Below are 14,313 nucleotides of genomic sequence, written 5' to 3'. Positions count from 1 at the left end.
CTGTCAAAATCTTTTCGAACGCCTAAAGTACGCGAGTAACATCTGCTGTCCAGAGTACCGTCGTGCAAGAAAAAATCTACTGGCCCAGCTGCGTGTTGGTGGTCTGAAGTTGCTGGTTTGTCGTCTCCAAATGCTGGTTGTTGGCGTGCTTTGTAAGATAGGCCTCCCGCAGGCGTCAGTAGAGGCAAATTAACAGTGCAGCGTCCGAACAATCATTGTCTGTCCTTTCGGACTAGTAATATTAGCTCCTGCAGTATCGATTCTAAGGGATTCGCCGAGGCTTAGGGGTATTCGATGAATGACCGTAGCGTCGTCGCGATCTTTCTGTTTTACATTTATTGGCAACCTCACGCAGTCATTAGAAGCAAGAAGACTTTTGTTCACGAATAACATGGTAATGAGGGGCTACTAGGGTGGCAACGGGAGAGTGTTGTCCGAATTGACAAAGCTCCATTTTTTCGGACAATTCTTTGCCCAAAAACGGACAATACTGGCATGCTTTGGCCATCGGCTGCTGATTGATGATATTTTAGGTTTATTATTGATTGCTTGTCAAAAGATTCCTGTCAAAGTCCATTGTGCGCGGCTGGCACGGCTTTATGTTTAAGTAAAATACGCACTACATCTTCTGACAGCACCAGAGTAGCACATCAGTATAGTATATCGCCGGAGCTGAATTTGCGCTACGTCCATTACCTTTTGACGATTCTCAGATGTACAATACAGTATACCTAGACAATGCTCTAAATCTTTGACCTAGATTCTCTTCATGCGTGTGGATGGATACTTGTCGTCATTGCAAGGCCATACCGAATGAGCCCAGCTTGATCATTTGAAAAATGAGAGTTGGTGTAGTACTGTTCGTCATATTGTACGATGATTATAAAATGAATGAATACTAATTGTCCCAAGAGGTTGTTGGCGGGAGATAAAGGACTGCAGAAGAGGAGGGCGACGGTTTTCAGATTTTTGGCTATCCAATTTGGGACTTTTCTTGGAAACGAGGCTGATTTATTCAAGAGGTAATTAATTCCATCATATTTGACTAAGAGAGGAGCTTCCTTTTCTACTTTGTGAGCATCACAGCCATATGAACAAGAGCAAAATACGCCTTTATGTGGCACGACGAATATTATTTCTCAACGCCAAATAATATTGAGGTTGATTCAAGACATGCTTTAAAGCCGTATTTTGTTTCAAAAGTGCCATAATAGGCCGAAAATGGTGGCCTCATGTTTGGCATTGCTGCAAGTAAGCTTGATGGTCTACAGAACTAATCTCAGCTTTGACCTTCTTGCTTACTGCAATTACACAACGAATCAATTGCCTCTCATCTATAAATTGGCTCAACTCCGGCCATTTCGACTCAAAACTCCCATAAATTCACATAAAGTATATCGCGATCAATGGATTCCGATCCTATAGTTACGGCAGACCTCGAATCCTCGCCCAGACGTAAGCTTCGAGACACATCAGCCAGACAAGACTCAAGAAAAAGGCAGGAAACGGATCTCGAAAAAAAGAAAAAGGAGCTACAGAAACTCGAAAAATCTGAGGAAGCTGGAGAACTGTCAGTTTCTGACAAAAGGAGAATTGCTAAGCTCCGGGACGCGCTTGATACTAGCAAGTCAGTCAATCCTCAGAGTAAGCCTCAGTATGAAGAGTCCGCCTCTGGCGAGAATGAGGATCCAGATGATCAAAGATCTTTTCCAAATTCGCACGACGATGATTCATCTTCAGCTGAAGACAGAAGTCCTGTTCCCAAAACCAAAAAGAAAGGAGAGAAGAATCCAACGACCAAGAATGCTCCTAAAAAACCCCCCATGAATACCGAAGGTGGTGTTATTGTAGGATACTCTCGAGCCAAGTCATTCGGAAACATACGTTTCATTTATCGCTTTGGAGACCCTCTTGACAAACTTGACAGATCGAAATATAAATTTGGGCCGCCAATATCGCCAAAATCATACAAGGAAAAAGCTATCAAAGATCTTGCGCTTATTTCCAGCAAAACCGAAAGTATCCTGGATATCAAAAATGGTGTCCGGTGGCAGTATGGCTACGACAATATCGAAAAAGTGGTCAAGGTTCTGACTGTGGAACCGGACTCACGCCGAAAATGGAAGCCACGGGAAAAAAAAGGAAAAGAAATTCGTATATTTCCAACCATTCTTTTCAGGATACAATGGTGTGGTATTGAAGAGAATCACAAGGCAGATTTCCTGGAGAAAGACCAAAGTTGGATTTTCAGAGGGAAGGTGATGAGCAGGCTCAAGTCGAAAGAAAGATCGCTCCTTGATGCATGGGGTCGTGCAAAAGCAGAGGAACAAGATCTCGGCTACCGGGATTGGCTAGACGAGAAAAAGATTACCAATCAGGACAGAGACTCTACCTTCTATCCAGGCGTTGATTGGGCAAGCTCTTCCAAAAATTCGAACTCTTCCAAAAATTCGAAAAAATCTAGGTCGACTCCCATACAGAACCAAGCTAACTCAAAAAGTCAGGTTCCGGAAAGTGAAAAAGGTGATTCCACAGAAAAAAGTCATAGACCTTCAAGGAAGCCACAAAATAAGAGACCAAGAGCGGACTCCGAACGTCTCCGAAAACCGTATCAAGAAGCCTCGGTCTGGTTCAAGGCCAACTGAAAACTCAGCCGAGAAGTTCATAGATTGGACGTCTTATCTGTTCCTCAACATCCAGCAGTTTAAGACAGCAGAAGGTTTTGGTGAGGAACGTTGCCCGAATGGCTCCGATAGATATAGGGAAATCCTCGACTATATTTACGACGATTGGGACAAGTATCGAGAAAATATGATACGCGAAGGCTATACAGTAGCTGAAGGAGGGGAAAGACCGCCGAGGCAATAGGATGCTTCATTTCTTCATCCAAATTATGTGGCCTACGTTAAAATGCTTTGTGAATTGGTCAGGTGCAGCTAGAAACAGACTGAGATGGAACAGATTTTGACATTCTACTAATCGATGTGTCGCCGCCAATAGGTCAGACTACTCATTATAGCCTTGTCACCACTACTTACTGAAACATGCTTAGTGTCCATTTCAACATTCGATGCTCTTCAATACGGGACTCTCCTTCAATACGCCAAGTTTTTCAACATGCGATCCATCTCAACATGCGGCGATATATTTGAACGTGCGATCCTTTTCAACATACGATTGCGTTATCTCTAGTTAAGTTTTGTTGGGCGTTGGGCGGGTTTTGGCGATGCCTACTTCTGGTGATTTGTATTAATACAGTTGGCATACAAAATCAAGTACCATTACTACGTATAGTCATAGCTCGTAATTTACGCGATGTCACATTAGGATTCTAGGCCACGTGATTAGGATTTGAAAGGAGTATATTTCAATGCATTCTCCTCGCTGTGTTTCAGAAAACTCCACCGAGATGAAAGCATTCTTGTTCGGAAACGTAGAACAACGCTGCGTTGCGAGTGCGCAATATATCTGTTATTTCATTAATCAATGATCGGTCAATATCACCATAATCATGTCTTATCGTTGATACTTGTCTTCCGGCCATTTTCTTGGTTATGGTCAAACAGATGAGCTATAATGCCCCCTTTGCAATTGCCGCAGCTCTGGATCTCGAGATCAAACAAATCGATGTCAAAACAGCGTTCTTATACGGCAAGATCGACCATGAGATCTACGTTGAACAGCCTCATCACATCACAGACGGTACATCGAGGGTTTGCAAGCTTCGCAAGGCGCTCTACGGCCCGAAGCAAGCACCTCGTATTTGGTATCAGACGCTGACGAATTTTCTTCGAAACCTTGGCTTCGAGCCTATCAACGCCGATCTCAGTATCTTTGTTCGGAGCGGCATGTACATCGCAATATACGTCGATGACCTCTTGATCATCGGACCAAGGATTGCAAAGATCAAAAGGATCAAGCGAAGCCTCGGAAATCATTTTCATATGACAGACCTTGGCCCATGCAGCTTCTATCTCGGCATGACCATCCGACGAGATCGGCAGAACAGAATCCTCTTTCTCAGCCAAGAAGCTTATGTGCGCAAAGTCCTTGAGCAATTTAAGATGCTGGATTTTGCCCCTGTCAGCACGCCTATCGACGCCTCACCTCTACCAGAGAACAGCCCTGAATACATCTGCCCGTCGAATGTAAAAAAACGAGTACCAGCGCGTGATTGGGTCGCTGATGCATGTGATGCTAGGAACTAGACGCGATATCGCATACGCTGTCTCGGCGGCAAGCAGAAACTTGACAAATCCTGGCCCACAATATTTCAAGCTCGCGCGACGAATCCTTCGATACCTCAAAGGCACCAAACCTCTCAGTCTCGCATATAAAGGTCAGCTCCAGATGCTCCGTGGCTTCACGGATGCAGATTGGGCCGGCTGTCGCCAGACAAGGCGCTCGGCCGCAGGGTATCTTTCCAATATTGGCAGTGGAGCAATCAGCTGGCAGTCAAAGCGCCAGAATATTGTTGCCCTTTCAACCTGCGAAGCCGAGTTCATGGACCAGACACAAGCAACTAAAGAAGCTATTTGGCTGAGAAGGCTTCTCCACGAGCCGAATATAGGCCAGGGACAACGCGCAACGATGATTTGTGGCGACAACCAGGGAGCCATTGCGTTGGCCACGAACCCTCAATACCATTCGCGTACAAAGCACATGGAAATCCAGAGAAAGTGGCAAGGAGAAGTCCAAGATGCCGGAACGGTGGAACTCAAGTATATCCCAACTTCAGAACAGATAGTAGATGGCTTCACGAAGACCCTTGCGCGAGACAGATTTGAATGGTTTCGGAAAGGCCTCGGCATTGAATATGTAATAGCCCGGTCAGATATAAGCCTTCAAGAATCTGGAAACAAAGAAACGGGCATACAGACACCCTTTCCTTCCTTTTTACCATTGGTCTTGGGAGGTTTTAATGGAGCTTGGCAACCGTGATGAAAGATCGCCGACACCCTTCTAATGAACGTGTTTGCGAGTGGGAGTGTTGGAATATCCCAGTCGCTAAGATAATAAAAGGCTGGGATCACGTGCATACATTCACCTACCTCAACATTTCACTTGTACAGTATCTTAGACAATACAGGCAACACAACACACAATCAACTCCTCTCAACAATAGGAACATTGAAGCATCACTTAATAAACCAGCAAAATCAACCCAAGACTCAAATGGGTACCCGCGATTACCCAAAAAAAGCAAAAAAAAAGTTGACTGAACATTTTCCATTAAGTTGTGCAGTAATATCTAATTCTTTCGACCGCGTGACTACTAGTCTCTAGCTAAGAAAATTGGGAAAGAAACATGAAGAGCGTAGAAAAATGAAATTGGCTAATTATAAAGACTAGTATACTTCATAACCTCGCAGTCTGCTGGAGGGCATTGTTACCCGACCAGAAGATCTCTTCTGGCTTCTTTCACCCAATTGCATGATTGGAGGTGGAAGTAGATCTGCTTCGTCGTAATCAACCACATCTTCCTCCATATTCTCTTCTTCTTTTTCAGGTTCGTGAATCTGTCTGTGTATAGAGCTGCGGCCGGAATATTAGAAGCATAAAGACATGTTTCAGGAGCGGGTTCATAGATCCCAAGATGCTATTCGTAATGTTTTTCTTGGAGTTATCCTACGCCCGTGTGGCGACTTGGCGATAAGCTACTCTAATATCAAGTATTGATTTTCAATCTTGCCTTCACGAACTTCGGCATTCTCCGCTCCCTTGTCTCTCACTTGCCAGTTCACTCTCCAGGCTCCATATAATCCTCTGAAGATTCCAATTATGCTGCTCCACCTCTTCAATATGCTTCTGCAAGCGTCGAGCTTGGTTTTGCGTCTTGTAGCATTGCGTCTGTACCAGAAAGAACTCCTCGTAGATTCCCTGGATTATATTTTGAACTATTGGGCTTTGACCAGGTATTATTTCTTCACAAAGGCCGGTGAGCTTGAATCTTTTGTAATTTCAGGTCACTTACTCACCTGTATTGATTTTTTCAGACGAAAAGTCTTTGAGAAAAGCGGCTTGTTTTGGAGGCATTTTGGACTTGCCGGGTTGAATTTGAAATGACTTGGCTCTCGCTGAAGTAGTAGACTGAGCTAAATATCCTCTTGAAAGACCCCTCTTTATTCGAATATCTGTTAAGAAAATGGGGCTCCTTTATTAAATTGGTTATAGGCAGGTTGGGTAACGTCTTTAAATTGCCCAGACTAGGATGATGACCCAGTAGGCTTGGCGGTTTCTGTGCATTATAGCGCTTTAGCTATGTTCAAAATTCGAAGGATTCGTTTGTTCTGTAGCTAGCTAGACCTTGTCCCAGGAGTGATGGCCCCCTTTATGAGATGATCATCCTCCCAGGATACCTAACCCATGATATTGCATTTTTACTTCCTTCTTGCGGGAGAACTCCGCGGGCCCATGAGATAGACTTCATAGGAAGACGTCTTCTTTCTTCATTCTGTCTTGAGTATTTCAATCCTATTTTCAAGTATCGTAAGTCCATAATACTATTTACGTCAGAGATTTCCGGCTATGCGTTGAATGATCCACGTGAAGAGAAATATCCCTGGCAGGCTTAGGGGCTGACAGGATATTAGGAAATGTACTAACATGAGGAATAGTGGGGATGAAAGAGCTTTGATTTATTGCCTAGTGAAACTTGGCTATTTTTTCTTGTTAATTTATAATGATTATGATCTATTACTCAGCCTTTTCTTCAGAGAATAAGCGTTTGGCAGGAGCTTCGTTCTTCGCATTGACCTTTCCAGTAAAAACCGAATCTACCCGTGCAATAGGAACAACACAAGCTTGCAATCTTATGACCTGCCAAAAACGCAGAAGTACTAAATTCCAGGCCTGCTAATTTGATTTATTGGATGAAATGAACGGTTGCCAAGTTCCCCAAAAGAGGCTGTGCAATCTCAAATATTCACCTTTCCGAGAATTCGATATCTCTAATTTTACACTGGTCATTCAAGTGAGGAAAGAACAGAAAATGAGCACGCCTAGTACCAACTATCAAACTTGCTTAATATTCTGACATAGGTTCTGATGGGAGGAATTCAACGTATTTATGTTGTAATATTCACTGCAGATGCACACCTAAGACCGCCCGGGAGAGAAGCGTGAGAAAAACGCAACACAAAGCAGAGGCTAGTCCAAGATTGATGTATTTCAGCATTCCTGTGCGAAATAGAAATTTGCGGGCGACGCTCTTCCATGCGCTCAAATTTGCTGGAGTAATAAAGGGATATAATTTCCATCTGCTTGGGCGTGGCTCGCTGGCCAAACACTGTGCCTTTCTGTATATAGCCGCATACAGTCATTCTCGAAATCGGCTTGACCAATTCTCATTGAGAAACTCTTTGCTGGACCCACCGCCAAGTCCTTAGCGCGGAGCTTTTATTTGACCTGCCGCATTAATTAGGCCCGGTAGCGTTGAAACGCAAAGGGTTGGTCATCTATCAACTTTTGATGTTTTCGTATGATTTTTTCGCTCTTATTAATTTTTGTTGTAGATGCCCAGAATCATCGATTAACTGTCAAATTTTTGGCCCACAATATGTTGTAAACCGTTGTAAACCGAGAATGTACCACAAATCCGCATCTTTCCGCGGCCCTCAATTTAATGCTGGTCGCTCAATAGAAAATCGACGCTAGGGCCTTGGCAGCGGGGCAATTAGAGAGTTGGTGAGTGTGTTTTGGTCAAGCCGATTTCGAGAACGACTGTATTGGTAGATCAAACAAGAGGCACTAGTTTTGACTTATCAGTGTTGTACAGCATGGTTCGAAATCAGATTCACCACTTGCACACAGAGATTCTTTCTAGAAAGCCAACCTGAAACCTACTATGCCTATTATAGTTACTCTGCCCCTTTCTCATGGTCTTGGCAGTATCCTGGTACAGTCGTAAATAACAGCCCAAAAATAACCTTGTATTAAGCTTGTACGAGCTGAGGCTCTTCTAGAATGTCTGTCCTGCAAACAAAGCAAAGGCCCCGCCGGGAAGGGGGGCAGCCCTGTCCAGCACCTTGGCCACAATCCAGTTCCAGTCTGCCAACCATTCAGGTTCCAGGCCATTTTCAACTACAATCAACACCGGTGATGTATTTCTTGCTTTCGATAGGCCTCACGGTGGAGAGAGCGAAGAGCAGAGACCAATCTTTGCCCCTAGGCGAGCGGTAGGGCATCTATCTGATCGCCGATCCTCGCCATTGCTTATCCTCTGTGAGCAGGGAAAATTGTTTTAGGTGGGAAGGATCTGGGGCATGCTGGAGTGTCAGGAACTGCACGTGACTTAGCGATCTCAAGTTCCTGGGAGCTTGGTAGCCCCTCTCAAAATTGCGGACCTCAGAAAACGGTGGATGAAAGATCGGGGCATCCATCTTTCAATCATATTGATCACCAAATCTAATCTGGTGGGTCATATAATTAGCATTTGCGGTCGCAGGGAAGCATTAGCATCTTCAGATGATGAGGTTAATGCCATTTAACTAGAACATCTGGTAGGTTTTGGTGGGTTGCGCTGAATCTGATCTGCCTCACTCCTCGCCTGAGACCTCCAGGTCTGGGACAAGCACTAGTAGGCTCATAACTTCGCTGCGCAACGTGGGCGGATTCCAGTTATTACTTACCCCTCACCCGATCCCAGTCATGTTCAGCCAGTAGAAGGTTCTCCATGCGACCGCCCAAAGCCCACCGGCCAACCCCCAACGTGCATGTGCCAACAAACCAGTTCTTGTGGGTAGATCCAACCTTGTCCTTTTCAGTTCCGTCCATCCAGAATGGGATGCGACTAGTACGGATCCAGCTGGGTATCGCTGTAGGTCGTCGCGCTAATCATCTCAACAACTGGCAAGGTTGCGTCCGTTTGCTGGCAGTGATAAACAATATCTCACGAACAAGTCTCCTCCGCCTCGCCTCATGTGACGACGCAGCTTCAGCTTCCTCGTCAATGAAGCCCAATCGCACGACCCTATCTGTCCACTGGCCTATCTGACAGCCTCGTGCGCTTGCGTCCGCACAATGGCATCCCAAAACGCCCTCGATAACCCCGATTCTTATGCGATCGCCTGGATTACTGCTCTTCCCATCGAGCGAGCCGCTGCAGAAGCGATGCTTGATGAAGAACATGCCGCTCCAACGGGCTTCACTCGACACCAGTCCGATGCGAACTTTTATACCTGGGGTCGTATGGGGGAGCACAGCATTGTGATTGTCTCTTTGGCTGCTGGGGACTATGGAACTACCTCCGCTGCGACCACAGCTTCAAACTTGCTGGCCTCGCTGCCATCGATCCGTGTTGGTCTTTTGGTGGGGATAGGTGGCGGCATCGCTCGTCCTGACGGGGACTACGATATCCGGCTAGGTGACATTGCCGTGAGTCAGCCTTTTGGGACCACAGGCGGTGTCTGCCAGTATGACTTGATCAAAGCAAAGTCTGGTGATAAACGTGAGCGTAAAGGCTTCCTCGGGCGGCCTCCGACAGTCCTCCTCAATGCGCTTGCGGGAATCCAGGCGAACCACGAGCGGAAAGACTCCAAGGTCCCCTGCTTCCTGCAAGAGATGCTAGAGAAGAACCCGAAGATGAGCAGGAGATCCAAGAAAAATCCCGGCTATGCTCATCAGGGCTTGGAAAACGACCGCCTGTTCAAAGCTTCATGCGGCCACGTCCCCGGCCCGGACTGTCGGGGATGTGATACAGCTGAAGAAGTTCAACGCGATCCTCGAGATACTACTGAACCAGAGATTCACTACGGGACCATCGCATCCGGTAACACGCTTGTCAAAGATGCCGCTGCTCGTGATCGATTGATTGCTGATCTTGGCGATGATTGCATCTGTTTTGAGATGGAAGCGTCTGGCCTGATGAACCACTTTCCCTGTCTTGTGATCCGGGGGATATGCGACTATGCCGATTCTCACAAGAACGATCGATGGCAACGCTACGCTTCGGCGACCTCCGCTGGGTATGCCAAGGAGCTTCTCGCATACGTGCCGGTCACGGAGGTCCAAGAGACTAAGAGGGCGTTGGAAGTGTTACAGTCAGGTTAGTTATTATATCGTTCATAGATTGGCTAGCAAACACAGGAGACCAAACGATATTCGAACACAATAGGAGTTCTGACTGCGAGTAGTCCAACAACAGATTGATCGCTTGCAGCAGACGACAGTCGCAATGAAAGCTACTACCGATTCTATTAAGTCTGACCTTCGTACCCATGAGATCAAAGGCTGGCTTAATCCTGCGGACCCGTCTACGAACGCCAGCCGTGCAAGGAGGCTCCACCATGTGGGGACAGGCGCCTGGCTCCTAGAGAGCCCCGTCTTCCGGTCGTGGTACTCAGGGTCGCGTCGACATCTATGGCTGCATGGGCTCGCGGGATGTGGAAAGACCATTCTCAGCACAACTGTGCTTGATCATCTCGCAAAAGGAAAGACGGTCCTATCCTCAACTTTTTCTTTGACTTTAGCGACACCAAAAAGCAGACCTATGAAAGCATGTTACGGTCGCTTGCTTTCCAGCTTTACCAAGGTGGGGCTGACTCCGCAATTCATCTTGATACGTCATTTCAAGCACACCACAATGGCAAAGACCAACCTCAGACAGAGGCGCTCTGGGTTATGCTCTATAAGATGCTCAGAGTCCAGAAGAGAGTCTCTATCGTTTTGGACGCATTAGATGAATCAACGTCAAGGGATGATATTCTGAAGTGGGTCGAAGACATAATATCCAGGCCAGAATTGGCCCATATCCAGCTGTTCTATACCAGTCGACCCGAGTCCGAGTTTTTGCGCTACATTCCAATTTTGATAGGAGGGGAAGGTTGCCTACCACTTAATGGGCAGGCTGTCAACTCCGATATCCGTTCATGGGTCTCAGAACAACTCTCAAAACGGCGTGAATTTACAGAGAAACCCTTGTCACAGGGTCTTCTTGAAGAAATACGGAAGAAGGTTGGCAACGGGGCAGATGGAATGTGAGAGATTACTGTTTTGATTGATACATAATAGTTTGCTAACGCCTTACTCAGGTTTAGATGGGCGTTCTGTCAATTAGACAGCCTAGCTCGATGCCGTCACGAGGCAGCTATAGAGGAGGCTCTCACATCTTTGCCGCTGAATCTAAATGAGACATACCAGCGCATGATTACAAATATACCGACAGAGCTAAAAAACGACGCGATACGCCTCCTACAATTTCTAGTGCACTCCAAGCGACCTCTTAAGCTGGCCGAGGCCAAAGAAGTAATAGCGACGAAAATTGAAAATGAGTCGCTAGGGTTCGACATCAAGCGTCGACTATTCTGCGAGACTGATGTTTTGGATTACTGTCCCGGCTTGGTGACAGTCGTTCACGGCACCGAAAAAGAGTTACATCTTGCCCACTTTTCCGTCAAAGAGTACCTTCTCCGACAGGATCATTTCCAGATCACGACGGCTAGCATTTCCATCACGAGGACGTGTTTAACTTATCTTACGGACATCAAAGGTAACCACAGAGAGATCGAGCGGGATTTTCCGATGGCAAGATGTGCGGCGGAACTCTGGGCAAGCCATGCTGCGTTCGCTCAAGCTTCCGAAGATATAGTTGGATTGACAGTCAGGTTCATAGAAAAGGAAGATACATTCCAACGGTGGGCTCGTTTGTATCAAGCGGATAGGAGCTGGGACGGTAACCCTGGTCCTCCTCGAGGTTCCAGGCTTTATTATGCTTGCTTCATTGGGCTTCTAGCGGCTACACGAGTTCTTATAAGCAAGGGAGCAGAAGTTAATGCGCAGGGCGGCGACTACGGTAATGCTCTCCAGGCCGCCTCAGAGAGAGGTAATTTAGAGATTGCCAAGCTGCTCTTGGACAAGGGAGCGGACGTCAACGCACGGGGCAACTTTTACGGCAATGCTCTATATATCTCCCTCGTTGCGAGGCCATCAAGAGATTGTCAAATTACTCTTAGATAAAGGAGCGGAGGTTAACGCGCAAGACCGCGAATACGAGAACGTGCTCCGGTCCGCCCCAAGGACAAACCATCAAGAGGCCGTTAAACTGCTTTTAGACCAGGGAGTGGACATCATCGCTCAGGGCGGCGGATTTGGCAATGCTCTTAAGGCCGCCTCAGAGGAAGGCCATCAAGAAATTGTCAAGCTGCTCCTGAGACAAGGGAGCGAATGTCAACGCACGGGACAACTTTAAAAGCGACGCTCTGTATGTCGCCTTATTGCGAGACCATCAAAAGATTGTTAAACTGCTCTTGGACAAGGGAGCGGACGTTAACGCGCTGGGCGGCGACTATGGCAATGCTCTCCAGGTTGCTTCATTACGAGGGCATCAAGAGATTGTCAAAGAGCTCTTGGACAAGGGGGCGGACGTTAGCGCGCAGGGTGGCCGCTACGGCAACGCTCTTCAAGCTGCCTCATTGCGCGGCCATCAAGATACTGTCAAACTGCTCTTGGACAAGGGAGCGAATGTTAACGCACAGGGCGGCGACTATGGTAATGCTTTCCAGGCCGCTTCATTACGAGGCCATCAAGAGATTGTCAAAGAACTCTTGGACAAGGGGGCGGACGTTAGCGCGCAGGGTGGCCGCTACGGCAACGCTCTTCAAGCTGCCTCATTGCGCGGCCATCAAGATACTGTCAAACTGCTCTTGGACAAGGGAGCGAATGTTAACGCACAGGGCGGCCGCTATGGCAACGCTCTGTATGCCGCCTCGTTAGGAGGCTGTCAAGAGATTGTCAAACTGCTCATGGACAAAGGAGCGGACATCAACGCCGAGGGCCGCTACGGCAACGCTCTCCAGGCAGCCTCAGTTGGAGGCCATCAAGATACTGTGAAACTACTCTTGGACCAGGGAGCGGACGTCAAGGCGCAGGGCGGTGTCTACGGCAAGGCTCTCCAGATTGCTTCATGGGGTGGCGATCAAGAGATTATTGGACCCCTCTAAAGAATGGGCGCTATTACATCCTCTGTACAGAAGTCCGGACCCAAAGCTCGAAGGCACTCGCGAAGAAATTCGTTCTCATGAATCTTGATTCCTGGTCAACCTAATCCATTCTTTTCACAGCCTCAGCTCCGATATTCTGCTATTTCCTACTGTACCTTCGGAACTCATCGTTCTAATAGTTTCGTGAAATCTAGATATGGCTAGTTAAATGCATGACAATTTATTGGTACAGTAATCTCGCGTAGTCCAGGGGAACAAAAAGAACAATAATCTAGTCACAACGGGTCACCTATCTCCACAGTCTTTGACCGCACCGTTAGATGAGGCTCGCCTGGGCTCCCTACTAGGAAGGCAAAGTTTCTGCCTACTGGCTTGGGAAGCGGAGGCGCTGGATATCCATTCTTAAGCATGACAATAGAACATATTAAGATGGCAATTCATACTTCATTTTCCCAATTATTAGAATGACGTCGCCAGCATACCTCATTATACTGCAGATCGAGGTGAAGGGCTCTACTTCAAAGCCCTGGTGAATGTCGTTGCCAAGGAAGGGGAGCGTTGACGAGCGAACTGAGCAATGACATCATGTTGTATTAATGGTAATGGTATTCCATGTCATTTATTAGATCCCGGCTTTCATAAACTGTCTTTCGATACGATTCAGCCCCTTGAAACTAAAATCAGCTATAAATAGATTAGCGTGTTGGAAAGTGGGGCCTCGAGAAGGAATCTCTGTGTGCAAGTGGTGAAACTGATTTCGATCCATGCTGTAAGTAGCTTTAAGATCGAGCGAGCCAATTCTATCCCAGTCCAATGACATCGGAAACTCCACTTTCACCTTGTTTTTCACTTTTACGACCCTCGTCGGTATCAACTTCATCTCCACCGGACTCCGCTTCCTTGAGAAGTATGATACAGTAAACATTGCTTCAAAGGAGTCGCAGTCCTTGTCGTCCAAGTGATCCTGCTGCTTCAAGAGGCAGTCTGTCACAGTCCCGATTTTTCGATTTACTTCGTAGAGAAGCTCGGCCATCCGCGTGGTTTCTTCCAAGTCGTTTGCTTTCTTCGACAAGGGAATGCTCAATTGTATTTCTTTCGGGAAAATGTCGATACCCTTCTCGTAGTCTGCCCATGGTTCCTCATACGTGCCACCGAATACTTGATTTCATCTTCAACTTGACTTTGGACGCAACCATCTTGCTCCAATTCATGATATATCCGGGTCTTAAAGTACAATGAGCTCCCAGGAGATTGCTTTTCAGGCTGGCCTTGTTCCTGGGAGAAATGATTTGCCACAAGTTGTGCTGGGGGCTCTTTTGTTAGCTGTATATGCCTCGTACTGAGGAGTGAAAGCCCGGGAGGTGCGCGACCTTAC

At 46.9% G+C, this 14,313-nt stretch overlaps 2 protein-coding genes across 2 annotated transcripts; both read left to right on the top strand.

The window, feature by feature from the left end:
* Positions 1–1,406: 1,406 nt before the first annotated feature.
* N7509_000080 (uncharacterized protein) lies at positions 1,407–2,645 on the top strand (the record flags this gene model as incomplete). Its single annotated transcript, XM_056624727.1, has 1 exon — positions 1,407–2,645. One exon carries the CDS (start codon positions 1,407–1,409, stop codon positions 2,643–2,645), a length of 1,239 nt encoding a protein of 412 aa, XP_056494828.1.
* Positions 2,646–9,021: 6,376 nt separating this feature from the next.
* N7509_000079 (Pfs NACHT and Ankyrin domain protein) lies at positions 9,022–12,938 on the top strand (the record flags this gene model as incomplete). Its single annotated transcript, XM_056624726.1, has 6 exons — positions 9,022–10,045; positions 10,134–10,438; positions 10,486–10,976; positions 11,031–11,935; positions 11,979–12,133; positions 12,156–12,938. The coding sequence occupies 6 exons, from the start codon at positions 9,022–9,024 to the stop codon at positions 12,936–12,938; spliced, it is 3,663 nt and encodes a 1,220-aa protein (XP_056494827.1).
* Positions 12,939–14,313: the final 1,375 nt, after the last annotated feature.

The sequence above is a fragment of the Penicillium cosmopolitanum genome (genome assembly GCF_028827165.1).
Source record: "Penicillium cosmopolitanum strain IBT 29677 chromosome Unknown utg000001l:1.0-706529.0:1.0-706990.0, whole genome shotgun sequence".
In the NCBI taxonomy this organism is placed as follows: Eukaryota; Fungi; Ascomycota; class Eurotiomycetes; order Eurotiales; family Aspergillaceae; genus Penicillium; species Penicillium cosmopolitanum.
This window is presented reverse-complemented; position numbering and strand designations above follow the sequence as displayed.